General features: G+C 43.0%; 2 protein-coding genes across 2 annotated transcripts; one reads left to right on the forward strand and one right to left on the reverse strand.

Moving 5' to 3' along the window:
• The first annotated feature begins 138 nt into the window (after window positions 1-138).
• mbt (serine/threonine-protein kinase PAK mbt) lies at window positions 139-4,158 on the forward strand. Its single transcript, XM_020949276.2, has 3 exons — window positions 139-1,749; window positions 1,813-2,084; window positions 2,742-4,158. Exons 1-3 carry the CDS (start codon window positions 597-599, stop codon window positions 3,216-3,218), a joined length of 1,902 nt encoding a protein of 633 aa, XP_020804935.1. The 5' UTR covers window positions 139-596; the 3' UTR covers window positions 3,219-4,158.
• On the reverse strand, window positions 4,146-12,849 carry LOC110181588 (uncharacterized). Its single transcript, XM_020949382.2, has 3 exons — window positions 12,463-12,849; window positions 6,336-6,859; window positions 4,146-4,718 (listed from the first exon to the last, which is right to left on the reverse strand). The coding sequence occupies exons 1-3, from the start codon at window positions 12,477-12,479 to the stop codon at window positions 4,567-4,569; spliced, it is 693 nt and encodes a 230-aa protein (XP_020805041.2). The 5' UTR covers window positions 12,480-12,849; the 3' UTR covers window positions 4,146-4,566.
• Between the last annotated feature and the right edge of the window lie 1,839 nt (window positions 12,850-14,688).

A 14,688-nucleotide genomic window follows, 5' to 3' on the forward strand; every position in this document is an offset into this window, starting at 1 on the left:
CAAAACTAGGAAAAATCTTGAATTTTAAGACTAAAATTGATTTTTTAGAACAATATATTTTCCTATTTTTACCCGTTAAGAAAAATATCAACATATCAAAATGACGGTTGGTCGAGTCGTTATCGATAGTGCACTGACGTTAAATCGATAGTTCCACCTCTATTGCTATCGATTTCGGGCAATTATTTTCTTTAGTTTATTTTTTTTTCGTTTCTCCAACTGCGTTTGTGGGCCGTAACCCAAGAAATGTGTTGACCCCCGGAGGAAGCTAAAAGGGATTGAGTCGGACTCGGAATCGAAACCGGATTCAGATTGGGACTCGGATTTTATGGTAACCCAGAGTCGCGTCCGCTGTGCTGTAATGCGTGTGTGTGCGTGAGAGTCGTCCGTGCTCCCTGCTTGTTTGTTGTGCTTGTGTGTGTGAGTGTGCGCGAGATCTGGAAGATTGCCGTCGTTGTTGCTGTTGCTGTTGCTGTGCTTGTTACTCTTTCCCGTCTGGAAAAGGGCGGTAAAAGAGAAGCCAACAGAAGAATCCGGAGCACGGGAAAACGGAAAACTAGGCGATAGGTGATCCATCAATTCCGGGCGCTGGGAAAATGTTCTCGAAAAAGAAGAAGAAACCGCTGATCTCGATGCCAAGCAACTTCGAGCATCGCGTGCACACGGGCTTTGACAAGCGGGAGAACAAGTACGTGGGCCTGCCCCTCCAGTGGGCCTCCATTGTGGGCAACAACCAGATCCTCAAGTCGAGCAACCGCCCGCTGCCGCTCGTCGATCCCTCGGAGATCACGCCCACGGAGATCCTCGACCTCAAGACAATAGTCCGTCCGCATCACAACAACAACAAGGCGGACACCACCTCGCTGAACAGCAGCAGCACCACCAACATGATGATGGCGTCGCACCCCATGGGGCTCGGGGGCTCCCATACCATGCCACCGAACGCCGCGGCCGCCGCTGCCGGAATGATGCACCACATGATGCCCAGCGAGGCAACGACCGGCGGTGGTGGTATTATCCTGCCAAAAACCTCGCACGTGGCCAGGTCAAACTCCCTGCGCAGCTCAAGTCCTCCACGCGTTCGTCGCGTTGCCAATGTGCCGCCTTCGGTGCCGGAGGAGGAGGGCCCTACGGGTCCAACACAAGGCGGTTTCAAGCCACCACCATCCGCAATGGGCGGCCATCCCTTGCTCTATCCCAGTCAGCATTCCCATGCCAATGGAGCAGCGGCCACCGGACCGCTGGCCGTGCGCACGGACCAGCATCAGTATCGCAGCAACCTGGCACCGCCACCCGGCTCCATACCGCAACAGACATCGCCCGTGGGCTCTGTGGCCAGTGGCACACGTTCCACGCACTCGCACACCAACAATGGCAATGGCAGCGGCGGCGCTGGCGGTGGCGGTGGATTCCCCATGTATCCCAGCTCCCACCAGGCCAAGGTGATCGGTGATCAGAACCAGAATCCCCTGCATCCGCATGCACATCCGCATCCACACAACCACCTCGCCAAGTCGGCTTCGCGGGCGTCTAGTTCAAGCGGCGGAGCGAGCAGTGCCACCTTGGCAGCAGCAGCGGCTGTCCAGCAGGCACAGCCAAAGCAGGAACAGCGTCTCACCCACGAGCAGTTCCGTGCTGCCCTCCAAATGGTAGTATCAGCGGGAGATCCGCGTGAGAATCTCGACCACTTCAACAAGATTGGCGAGGGCTCCACGGGCACTGTTTGCATAGCCACCGACAAGAGTACAGGTGCGTAGCTTGAATTTAGAATCAACCAGAAATCAATGCTCATCCCTCTCTTATCCACCACAGGTCGCCAGGTGGCCGTGAAGAAGATGGACCTGCGCAAACAGCAGCGACGCGAGCTGCTCTTCAACGAGGTGGTCATCATGCGCGACTACCATCATCCCAATATTGTGGAGACATACTCCAGCTTTCTGGTCAACGACGAGCTCTGGGTGGTGATGGAGTACCTCGAGGGCGGCGCCCTCACCGACATTGTCACCCATTCGCGCATGGATGAGGAGCAGATAGCCACCGTATGCAAGCAGTGCTTGAAGGCTTTGGCCTATTTGCACTCACAGGTGCGTGACCACACTGCTGTTGTCCCTTGCCCCTCCCCCCCCCATTCTCTGTGTTCTCCATTACCCATTGGCTTTTCCTTATTGTCGGCCAGACGGGGAACTGCCCTTCGCCGCCGTCGCCTTTATCTCTGCCTCTGTACATTCGCTTCGATTCTTTGTGCCATTGCCATTTGTGGCGCTTTCTTTGCCCTCCGCTTTCGCGACGACGCTTGGGTTTCAATTTCTAAATGTTGTCAGCGTCGTTGTTGTCGCACGCACAGTGGGGCGACCAGTTGAGTCGCACGCCCAAAAATCCGGCTAGTGAAATCGGATCTAGCCGCGTACGTGCCTGCCCTGCCCCAAAAAAAAGCACACAGAACTTGCTTAGATTTCTTCGCCCAGACTAGGAGCCTTAAGTATTAAGAATATATATGATAGAATACGAATTTTTGTCTTAAAAACTCAAAGCTAGTTAAAAAAAAACCCCTAGGCATGTGGGTCTTTGGTGGGTTAACAGCCACCAGCCGCCAGGTTAACTAGGTTTCTTTTGTGCAACTTGTGTCCCACGTTGGTAATGCGATAAGTGGCTGGGAGAAAGGGCCGGGCGTGGGTGGAGGTGAAGGTGGAAAACCGCAAACTGTGAGCAAACTTTTAACCAATTTCCCTTCTCTCTTTCAGGGCGTCATCCATCGCGACATCAAGTCGGACTCTATTCTGCTGGCCGCCGATGGACGAGTGAAACTATCGGACTTTGGCTTCTGCGCCCAGGTATCCCAGGAGCTGCCCAAACGCAAGAGTTTGGTGGGCACACCGTACTGGATGTCGCCGGAGGTCATATCACGTTTACCGTATGGCCCGGAGGTGGATATATGGTCGCTGGGCATCATGGTCATCGAAATGGTGGACGGCGAGCCGCCCTTCTTTAACGAGCCGCCGCTCCAAGCGATGCGACGCATTCGTGATATGCAGCCACCGAATCTGAAGAATGCCCACAAGGTGTCGCCGCGTCTGCAGTCCTTCCTCGATCGGATGCTGGTCCGGGATCCGGCGCAGCGTGCCACAGCCGCCGAGTTGCTGGCCCATCCCTTCCTGCGTCAGGCGGGGCCGCCGTCGCTGCTGGTGCCGCTGATGCGTAATACGCGACACCATCCGTAGTTGATGCGCCTGGGACTTGGACTCGGACTAGGACTCTTCTAGTATTAACAATCAGTTGATGGCAACTGTACTTAAATCCACATTCCCCCCCGCTCAAAACGTTGTAAAGTCATTTAAGCCAGCATATACCTTGCTTTTTAGCCCACATACTCTTCAGCACCACGACACCACTTGATCACTTGACCACTGGGCCACTGCACCATCGAGCAGCCGAGCACCAGAGCAGCTGAGTAACCGATCACCGGATCACGGGACCCGGACACGAGTTTGCCCTTGGAGAACGCCATGTGCCTTTCACACACAGACCCTAAAGGAACTAAAAACTACAAAAATCCGTAAAGATATCAGAAAATATATATCCTTAGAAGCAACTCGGGATCGGTTTGGAAGTCTGAATTACGTTTTTAAACATATATATAACTATAGCTCCTACATGTTGCTCTCTTTCCCTGTTCTTGTGTGTGCGCGTGTTTGATTTTTTTTTAATTTTACAAAATGCCCATAAAACATTGTTCGAATATATACATATACCACTTATACAATATAAATGCTAAGAGAGAGATATGTTAAAATATATATATATATATGTATTTACCCATATATTTTTTATAAAAACAAACCTAAATCTAAGCAAAGCGAAACAACGAAGGAAACGGAATCGAACGCGAAAGCGATATTGAAAACGAAAGAGACAGAACTCGAACGGAAGAGAGAGATAGGGACAGGACAGCCTGCCTGCCTGCTCCAAGCGGAAATACACTTTAGACTTGACTCAATTTATATATACAATCCAACTAAAGATTTATAGAAAAACATTCCCAATTTTGAAAATGATAACTATATAGATTCTCTGTTCTGTTTTTCGGTTCTTTTTTAAATTCGGTTTTTAACCCCGTGTAATTATAATTTAATGAATAAACATAAATGTATTTGATTGAAAGACGATTGCTTTCATTTTGTGATTTTTATTACTGGTTGATTGGTTGATTGATTGATTGATGATTGTGAAGAATACATAATTGTGTCCAGGCAGAGATAGCGCTCCATATATCTAGGGATATATGGAGGTATGTGGACCTGGACATGGAGGATGGGACTGGGATTTGTGTGAGAGTGTATGCCTTGGTGTGTGTGTGTGTGTTTTTTTGTGGGTCTTGGGTGGGCGTGTGTGTGTGTTTTTGTTTACAACATAAAATTACAAATATATTACATACACAAAAAATCAATTGCGAACTAAGAACTAAAGGGCAGATCGGGCTGCCAAATAGCTAGCCATATGATTCAAAGGGATAAGAGTGGGGCAGGAGAGCTGGGATTTAGAGACGGGTTCAGTTCAGGGACCCGGATTTTAGTTGCGCTTCCGCAGGGCCAGACGGGCACCGATGGGACGCCTCGGCTTCGTCTCCTCCTTTTGCTGCTGCTCCGACTCCTCGGCGGCGGCATCCTCCACAGGCTCCACGGGCGTCGCCTTGGCGGGCTTGGACAGCTTGCGACGGCTCACTGTGAAAGGCATAGAAGGAAATTTCGATCAGATTGATTGATATGGAAATTTGGTAAATTAAAAAAATATTTCGTCGTATAATGGTTTTTTAATTTCAGTTAAAAGTTCATAATGCAGTGAAGGAGTCGTTTCCGACCCTATAAATCATATATATTCTTGATCAGCATCAACAGGCGAATCTTTCTAGCCATGTCTGGCGAAAAACAATTTTTTATACATTTTTTGTAAATTTTATAAGGGGTTGCTTCGTTAAAATTGTCAAAAAAATTACAAAAAATTTAAATTTTAAAATGTTCAAGATTTATATGCAGATTTGTTAACCTAATAAAAACTAACATAGGACAGCTTTCCGAATTAAAATTAACGCATTTTTGGCTTAGTTATGATATTTCAAAAACTTTAATTTACACATAAAATTAACATATAGAAATATATATTCAATATAGTTAGCATACAAATATTTTAGATCTTATTGTGGGTATACGAAGGCCAAAAAGCCAATGATTGCCAAAAATCATATAATAAACTCTACAATACATGCAACTTAACTCTGAGAAACAACAAATCCAACAACAAAAATCAAATCCAATTTGGCGATTTCGCCGTGTAAATTTCTTAAAAACTTGGTCTTTCCTACCAGGCGAACAGAACTTCGAACAAGCAGCTGATCGGCTGCTTAAAAAATCCTAAAGTAACGGTTCTTAAGAGATGGGAACGTGAAGAGCTTCTCTGATTGGTCTAATCAGATGTAAACAAGGGGCGGCCATAATTGATTTAAGTTCTAAAATAACGGATCCTTACAGAGAGGAACGTAAACAACGTCTCTGATTGGTCAATCCAAACGTAAACAAAGGGCGGCCATTAATTATCTAGTCCTAAAGTAACGGATCTTCACAGAGATGCATTTAAAGAACTTCTCTGATTGGTCTAATCAGATGTAAACAAAGGGCGGCCATTAATGTACTGGAAAGCGCCGTTATAAGCAGCGCTTGATCTTGAGCTGCTGGGCTGCTGTCAGCGGTTTCTGTTCGCCTGGTAAGATTGTTCAATTTGTCTGGTTAAATAAAGCCCAGTCGAGGGCTATGCGGATTTTTATTATTGTAATGGAAACTATCCTAGGGGTTATGAGTTCTCAAACTTAAATTGTAAATAAAAATATTTATATAAAAATGCAGATAAATATCGGCTCAAAGAATGGTATTATTATTTTAGTCAGATGCTTGAAACGTTGTGAAGGGGTCGTTTCAGACCCTATTAAGCATATATATTCTTGATCAGCATCAACAGGGGAATGTTTCTAGCCAAGTCTGGGGGAAAACAATTTTTAATAAATTTTTTTTTTTAAATTTTATAAGGGGTTGCATCGTTAAAATTTTCAAAAATTGTCCAAATTGAGTATGCAGATTTATTAACGTAATAAAAACAAACATAGGAATGTTTTCCAATTGGAAATTAATGCATTATTTACGGAACTAGGATTGATTTTCTCTGCAAGGATTTGGATATTTCGTTTTTCCAAAGTTAACTTATTTGAATCGTTTACAATTGAAAGATAATTAAATGAAATGCAAGAAATGAATTAGTTTTAAATAATTAAAAGTATTTTTCCCACTTACATGCCGAGTTGCCCTTGTAACCCTTGGCGGGACTGGATGCTGGGGCAGGTGCTGGCGCGGCCGCCGACTCCTCTTGCTCTCCGGAGGAGTTGGACTCATCGCTCTTCTTGGCCGGCTTGCTGGGACTGGGCAGCTTCTCGGCACGATGCTTCTTGGCATTCGCCTGGCGACGCTTCAGCGAGTTGAGGAAATCATCGTTGGAGCGGAATGGCCGGATAACGGGTCCCACCTTTTTCGGTGCCTCCGTGGTGGTGCTGGTGGTGGAGCTGGCCGCAAATGCCGCCTCGTCACCATCCTCGCCGAGGTTACCATGTTCGCCGGCCTCCTCATCATAGTCCTCACCCTCACCAGCCCCATCGCCCTGCGCCGGTGCCGGTGTCGTTGTGGTGGTTGTCTTGGCCGCCTTGCCCACAGGACGACGCAGTGCGGCAATTCTCTTGGCCGGTGAAACGGCGGCAGCACCACCCTCCTCCTGGGCGGTGACCAGGCTATAGCACAAGGTGCAGACAATGAAGAGCAGGCAGCTGGAAATAAATGGATTTTAACTGGGTTCAATGTTGGCCTAATTATACCATCCTCTGATCTTTAATTTACTATATTTGTCAACACTCATATATATAAACATATATCTAAGTCAGTACCATCTAGTGATGGGAGGAGCTGGTGAATCCCCGGGCAAGGCTGCTGCTTCAACCTCAGAGCTCCAGTCTGGTTGGACGGGTTATGCCCATACAGAACCTGAAGTCGTAAATACTCGCCAAGTGCTGGAGAGGAGTGGAGTGATGCCAAGGGAAACATATGGATATATACTTATATATATTCATATCATATTTGATGATTATAGATGCCGCCTTAATTTATTGCACATACATTTCAGAATAAATTTTGTTTAAATAAAATCAAAAGTTGATTTCCAGTTACACATAAAATAAAAAATAAAAAAAAAAAAATAAAAATGAATTCATAATTATAAATCCATACATATAACCATTAATTCACAGATCACAGATCTGGATCTAGATGAATTCATAATCATAAACTGGAATTAATACGGGGATACATTGATTAATTTTTCAATTTAATTTCGGGGCTTTCGGTTTTCCTGTAAGATCTATGAGATTTTTTGTGTGTTTCTCCAGCTGGCGGAGATGTGCTAACAATTATTAATGTGTAAAGGTCAGGCAAACGGGTTTGTTCACTTTCGATTTCGATTGGGATTTGCCTTAATGCCGAATTCGAATGTTGCTCCGCTTCTGTTGCCCACCGTCTGTGTCTGTGCCAGTGCCTGTTTTATTCAGTGAGCTTTATGCGGTGACTCAATTGCTCATATTTTATGCAAAACAAAAGACTTGGGCACCGAACTCGTTTTGAAATTCTTTCCTAGGCTTTCAGCGGCGACACGGAGACGGCAACACGGCAACACGGCAACGCAGCATGGCATTAGAGAGACGCCGGGGTGGCCAAAAGGAAACAGGTGCTTATGCAAAAGGCAGTCAAAGTGGCAAACTGGCAAACCAGTTGACGGCAGGCAAGGCAAGGCGAGGCAAGGCAGCACCAGCACCAGGCCAGAATAAATTTCAGTAGTGAGCGCTCCAGCACCACCAAGCACCAAGCACCAAGCTCTAAGCTCTAAGCATCCATAGTTGGCTAATAACTGTAAAATGAGCTATTGGCCCAAGTCAGGTTTTATTTTTAGCACCCATTTTCATATTTATATTCCATTTCCTTCTCTCTCTCTCTGGGTGCACTTCCTCCCACTCCTGATCCTCCTCTGCGTTTTATTTTCTTTCTTTTCTTTTTCTTTTTTGGGGTCAGACCTCGGTGTTGGCCCAGTTAATGGCATTATGCAATCCAAGCAGCAAAGGTGAAAGGCGTGGGCACACACACTCCCCCGATTTTAGTGGGTGCGTGCCTGGCATCTCCAACTCAGCAGCAGAGCTGGAGGGTCTTCCAGCTCCGAACTGCAATCGAAATTCACAGCACAGGTATACCATGATCAGGGGCTTAGTAGGAAACATTTCATTGGGGGAGTTGAGCTGATAAATCCTTGGAAATATTTAAAAATTAACTCTATAAACACAAATACTAATCAAGAGTGGGGAGGAGTAATATAGAATTCAATAGAAATTTAATTCAAAATGATTAATTAAGTCATTGTTTCCTTTAGTTTAACTAGCTTTGTTCATAAAAACCATAGATATTTCCTTATTGAAAATAAAACCATGGCCTTAGTCATACCAAAATGTAGGAAATTGATATTTAAATCTAATGAAATGATATCTAAGCTGTTTAATTTGTTATTTCGAATAAGAAATAATCTATTTTCGAGAAGGAAACTCTTAAGAAACACAGGGCTATCCTTCTAGAGGCATTACATTAATTTAGTACCCTTCCCAGACGGAGTTATACTCTACCCACAACGTCTCTGTTACCTCAGAGGAACATGGACACATGACATTTGGCTAGGGCTCTGCCCCAACAGCTTCTTCATCGCTTCTTTGCAACCGGTTCTGTCTGGGCCTGGAATTATTGGGCAACGGGAGACTAGCGCCAGTCCACACCCACAATCCCAGGAGAGGTAGACAAACGACCACGACCACGACGACTGGGCATATCTAGTGGTGGGCCTGTGCTTGTAAGCCATCTGCCTGTCAGCCGGTTATATAAGTCGACATTAGTTGCAAATTTATGATAAGCATCGCGTCGGCGAGAATTTCGCTTGAGGGAAGGCGGAACCACTTACTTAAAGACGCCTCATCATCACTACCATCATTATCATCATCACCATCATCACCATCATCACCATCATCTTCATCATCATTATCATGATTGTCTTCTTTGAGAGCTTGGTCAACAAATTGGTTTGACTTTTAATTTATCGCTTTTCGCTTTTGTTTCGTTCCGACTCTAGACTTTAAATACTACTTATATTATTTATTTATTTAGTTTTTTTCATTTTTGCACAGTTTGTTGTCTTTTCTTTGGAGTTCTTGAGTCGGAATGGAATGGCGTCATTGGGCCTAGTTTTCGAGTGAACCAACATCCGCAAATTTAAATTGATTTGTTGCTAACTTTGCTTTAAAGTGTTAATGTGATTTAAATCAAAGTTTTAAATTTTAAATTGCTTAAATTAGTATCTGAATTAAATTTAAAACTACTTTGCTTTTTGTCTAAAGTTTTTAAATGTTTAAATTAGCTTTGAAAATCAACTTAACGTGTTTAATAGCTAATGCAGTCTTCATATGCAAAAGAGATTAGCGGAAGAGGAAACAAATTTCATTTCAGAGATATTAAGCATATTGTAAGTAAGGAACTAGACCTTAAATACACCCTAAAATAATATTAACTTATCTTTAATGATAATTTTAACATTTAAACTCTTGTTTAAGTCATATAAAATTAGATTTATAGTTTCAAATGTGGCAAGTGGCAAGTTCAAGATGATCATCCACATCAGCGTGATCTTGGCTCGAACTCTGGCCACTCTCTAACCCAGTTAAGACCGGGCACGTTTACTAATTGGCCAGGTGAGTAGCATGTACATGCACCTACTGGCAGGTGTGTGTTAGTTGCCAGTTATTACAGGCCAAACGTGCGCACAAAATTGGATTCAGACTTGGAATTGGATTCAAATACGATATATACGATGGTTTTAACTGGATGGATGGAGAAGGACAGAGAGAGAGGTGTGTGGTGGGGGGAGAGAAGGCAAAGTGGCTTAAGGCAAGTGGGTTCAATAACGGTGCATTGTGTATCAAGTGCTGGCCAAGTACGTGTTGGCCTGCTGACTGCTGGCTGCATGCCAAGTGGAGCGAGTTCGCTGCCTAAGTCTTTTGATTTTGTCGAGTTCGCTGCCCAAGTCTTTCGGCCGTCGCGGCATGTGTTTACATTGAATTCGTTTTGGCCCATGAAGTGCATTTATTCGCTGTTTTTTGCCATCTCAAAAGTCCTTGAATCTTGCGTATTTCCTCCCCTACTCATGTACATATATCATGTAGCGTATATAATATATATATATATCAGTCCCATGTTATTTATTTAAATATATATATATAAATTGCATAATGCGGCGAATGAAATGAAACGAACGTAAAGCCAAGTCAGAGAGATATTCGGAAAAGGCGAAACTAAACCGAAATTCCTGATTTTGCCGTCAACCTGGCGCTTGTTACCCCCTACCCCCTGTCCCCCCTAAGGCCCCTATATCCCCTCACCTCACCTCACCTTTTCCCGCCGGTGATTAATTCCCGCATACAACGCAGCGATTAACACACATATTACACACCATATGCACTCGTATTTATGCATAAATCTCTATGGGTGTGTGTATGTGTGTTTGTGGTGTGCCTGTTGTCAACTCGCATTAAAAATGCAACCGTTAATTTATAAGACAACCACAACGGCAACCACGTCTGGTAATTAATCCAATATACTTAATTTGCAGCCAAATGGTGGTGGTGCTGCAGCTGCTGGCGGCACACCGAAAGAAATTTAGATGTGATTGATTAAAGTTGATTAAGGGGGATAATTATTCTATATCCTTTAGTTCTTAAATTAGAGCAAAGGAAACTGTTGAATCCCTGAATCTCATTAGTTTTTACTCATGTGTATCTTGGAAGAAAGTATCTTGATCTACAATAAACCTAAATTATGGGAAACAGGAATGTTAGCTAACTTCCGGAAGCCGAATATTGTATATCCTTGCAGTTAGAAATTGAATCATAATATCTGAATCTGAAATCTATCATAACTATGGCAAAAATGCATTAATTTCGAAAAGGAAAGCAGTCCTATGTTAGTTTTCATTAGGTTAACAAATCTGCATCTGCAATTTAAATTGTAAAAAAAAATTATTTTTTTCATTTTTTTTGATTAATTTTAACCCATAAAAATTTTTGAAAAAATTTGAAATTTTTTTTTCTTCCTGAGATAGCTAGATCGACTCGGTTTTTGATGCTGATCAAGAATATATATGTTTTATAGGGTCGGAAATGACTCCTTCGCAGCGTTACAAGCTTCTGAACTTAACTTTAATACCCTATAAGAGCATAATAATTAATAATAATTTAAATAGTATTCATAGAGTTTTATATGGTTTATAAGACAGCGAAGCAATCTTCTAGCTTATTTACAGACTTTAGGTATTTGTAAGGCCCTAAACTTTGATATATATATTGATTTGTAAACCTTCTTCATTATTCTTCTTATAAAAATAAAAACCCTCTTGAACATCCGTAATTTTTTAACGGTGTATCAGTGACAGGGAGTAATGGCTAAAGAAGAATCAGAGGAGCAGCAGCATCAGCTGGCGGCGACCTTGAAACGTCGCCAGCAACAAACTCACATGGGATCACAGATCTGCTGCCCCCGGTGATACCCTGCTCCTCAGAGATTGTAACCGAAAACCGCCTGGGGAGTTAACTTTTGCCATTTCTTTGCCGGCAAAATGCCAGCTCCACATCCACATCCACATCTCCACACCTCCACAACCAAGTCCCGTGACAACTTCATCAGCGGCACAGTCATCGTCATGATGACCAAACTTTGGCATTTGCGGCTTCGCTTCTTTACTAGCTCAGTTCCAGTTTGGAGCGTTGGCCCCAGCAACGTGTTAAAGTTCAAATTGGCATTAAGCCGAAGCTATAGCCAAGCTTTACACCTGCGCACCTGTGACTGTAGCTGTGAGTGTGCTGGTTGCCCCAAAAAGGTTGCCTGCCACATGCAACACCAGCAAGGCGATTGGTTAAGGTTGGTTTTTTGTGACAGAGTGGAAAATGTCAAGCCAAAGCTTCTTTTGTCTCAGGGAAATTCAGAAAGAGGGGAAGGAGGGATTGGTAGGGAAATCCAGTAGGATCTTTGCAAAAGTCTAACCTAAGACCTGTGCTTATAGAGATTTTGAGTGGAATATCAATGGGAAACTTGATTCAAAAATGACTTTAAGCACTCAAAACTCCCAATTCCTGGTTAAAAATAAAAAAGGGTTATGAAATCTAGGCTCCATGATCGAAATCACTCCCTGTAATGTTCAGAAATAGTTTCAAAATAAGCGAAACTCTTAAATATCACTCGAAAAAAAAGATCAGAGCAGGCTTCGATCATAGATGAACTCTTGGATGGATTCACTCACATGTTGAAGTACTTCATTTTGTGTTGGATTTTGTTTTTATATATTTATTATTATTTAAATTTTTTATTTGTAGCCGATCGCGTGTGTGTTTTTAAAACTTAAACTATAAAAAAAACACTTGTTTCTTTGATAGGGGAGGGACAACAGTGACGCCGATGGAGAGGGTTCGTTTTGGTTAAATTTCAAGTTGTATTTTGTTTTATATATATTTTTTTTTTGGAACGGAAACTGTTTGGGAACTGTGGAACTGGAACTGGGAACTGACTGGCCACGATCACGATCGACTTCTAGAGGCAGACTGAACGTTACTTATGCCGTGTGCACACAGTTAACCTACGGCCATCCAATATATTTTTGTGGCAGCGACGCCGGCAGCGGCCGCGCAACAGGTTCAGACTCAACGGCTCTGGCACAGAGACCGCCCTGCACCGTCCAACCTACTCCGATGTGGCCGCCACCTTCTCCTCCTCCGCCAGCGTCACCTCCTCCTCCTCCTCCTCCGCCATGGCCGCCGCCGCCTTCGCTCTATCTCTATCTCTCCGGCAAAGCCAAAGCCAAAGCCCCGATCTATGCTATGTGGTCGAGAGTGCAGGAGCACTTCTGGTTTTTTTTCTTTTTGTTTTTTATGTTTCTTATATTTTTTCGGAGCCAATTTGTCACGGGCCTGGGCTCTGGTTATGACAGGTTTTTCGAACTCCACTCCAAGTCCGAGCCCGAGCCCGAGTCCGAGTCCGAATCCGAGTCTGAGCCAGGGGCCCAGCCAATCCAATCGCATCGAATTGAATCCAAGCCACGTTCGCATGCAATTTGTATATTTTATTAATTAATTTATTGATTTTAGGCCAATTGTTGTTTTGGCTCTCTGCTCCGGATCTGGTAAATCCCGATACCCAAGTCCCACTCCTCATCTCCACGCATCTCGCATCTGTCGTCTGTCCCGCATGTAAGCCTCGTGTTTGGTTGGGCTTGGAGGAGTCCAAAAACAGAGCAGCTCCAGCTAAGGGGTTTCCCTTTCGACTTAGATCAAGAGTTTAACTCGAATTTTCGGTACTCTTTCTGACTCTCTGGCCGAAAGAAACATCTAAAGACATATTAACTAAGTAATAAATAAGATATTAAAAGAAACTTCGTATTATAAACTAAATATTTTATATGTGGGTTAATCATAATTAAGCCAAAGATGCATTTTATTAATTTTATTAGGTTACTGCTTTAATATTTAAAACATTTCAAATTGCATGAATTTGTATTTGTGTGTTTGTAACCCCCTCTCCACCATTTGAAATTTTATTTCTTGCAAATTTGGGCTTTAACCAGACTAATTCTCACGACTTACACCAGGCGAACAGAAACCGCTGGCAGCAGCCCAGCAGCTCAAGATCAAGCGCTGCTTATAACGGCGCTTTCCAGTACATTAATGGCCGCCCTTTGTTTACATCTGATTAGACCAATCAGAGAAGTTCCTTAAATGCATCTCTGTGAAGATCCGTTATTTTAGGACTAGATAATTAATGGCCGCCCTTTGTTTACGTTTGGATTGACCAATCAGAGACGTTGTTTACGTTCCTCTCTGTAAGGATCCGTTATTTTAGAACTTAAATCAATTATGGCCGCCCTTTGTTTACATCTGATTAGACCAATCAGAGCAGCTCTTCACGTTCCCATCTCTTAAGAACCGTTACTTTAGGATTTTTAAGCAGCCGATCAGCTGCTTGTTCGAAGTTCTGTTCGCCTGGTAGGAAAGACCAAGTTTTTAAGAAATTTACACGGCGAAATCGCCAAATTGGATTTGATTTTTGTTGTTGGATTTGTTGTTTCTCAGAGTTAAGTTGCATGTATTGTAGAGTTTATTATATGATTTTTGGCAATCATTGGCTTTTTGGCCTTCGTATACCTACAATAAGATCTAAAATATTTGTATGCTAACTATATTAAATATATATATTTTTATATGTTAATTTTATGTGTAAATTAAAGTTTTTGAAATAGCATAACTAAGCCAAAAATGCGTTAATTTTAATTCGGAAAGCTGTCCTATGTTAGTTTTTATTAGATTAACAAATCTGCATATAAATCTTGAACATATTAAAAAAATAAATTTTTGGTAATTTTTTTGACAATTTTAACGAAGCAACCCCTTATAAAATTTACAAAAAATGTATAAAAAATTGTTTTTCGCCAGACATGGCTAGAAAGATCCGCCTGTTGATGCTGATCAAGAATATA

Source organism: Drosophila serrata, unplaced genomic scaffold (assembly GCF_035046125.1).
Source record: "Drosophila serrata isolate PLE 108 unplaced genomic scaffold, ASM3504612v1 contig_276, whole genome shotgun sequence".
NCBI lineage: Eukaryota > Metazoa > Arthropoda > Insecta > Diptera > Drosophilidae > Drosophila > Drosophila serrata.

Excerpts from the sequence above, each read along its gene's own strand:
- mbt (XM_020949276.2), top strand. The coding sequence starts at position 597 with ATGTTCTCGAAAAAGAAGAAGAAACCGCTGATCTCGATGCCAAGCAAC. Across the intron at positions 1,750-1,812 it reads AGCCACCGACAAGAGTACAG|GTCGCCAGGTGGCCGTGAAG; the intron begins GTGCGTAGCTTG and ends TATCCACCACAG. Across the intron at positions 2,085-2,741 it reads TGGCCTATTTGCACTCACAG|GGCGTCATCCATCGCGACAT; the intron begins GTGCGTGACCAC and ends TCTCTCTTTCAG.
- LOC110181588 (XM_020949382.2), bottom strand. Across the intron at positions 4,719-6,335 it reads TTACAAGGGCAACTCGGCAT|TGAGCCGTCGCAAGCTGTCC; the intron begins GTAAGTGGGAAA and ends TGCCTTTCACAG.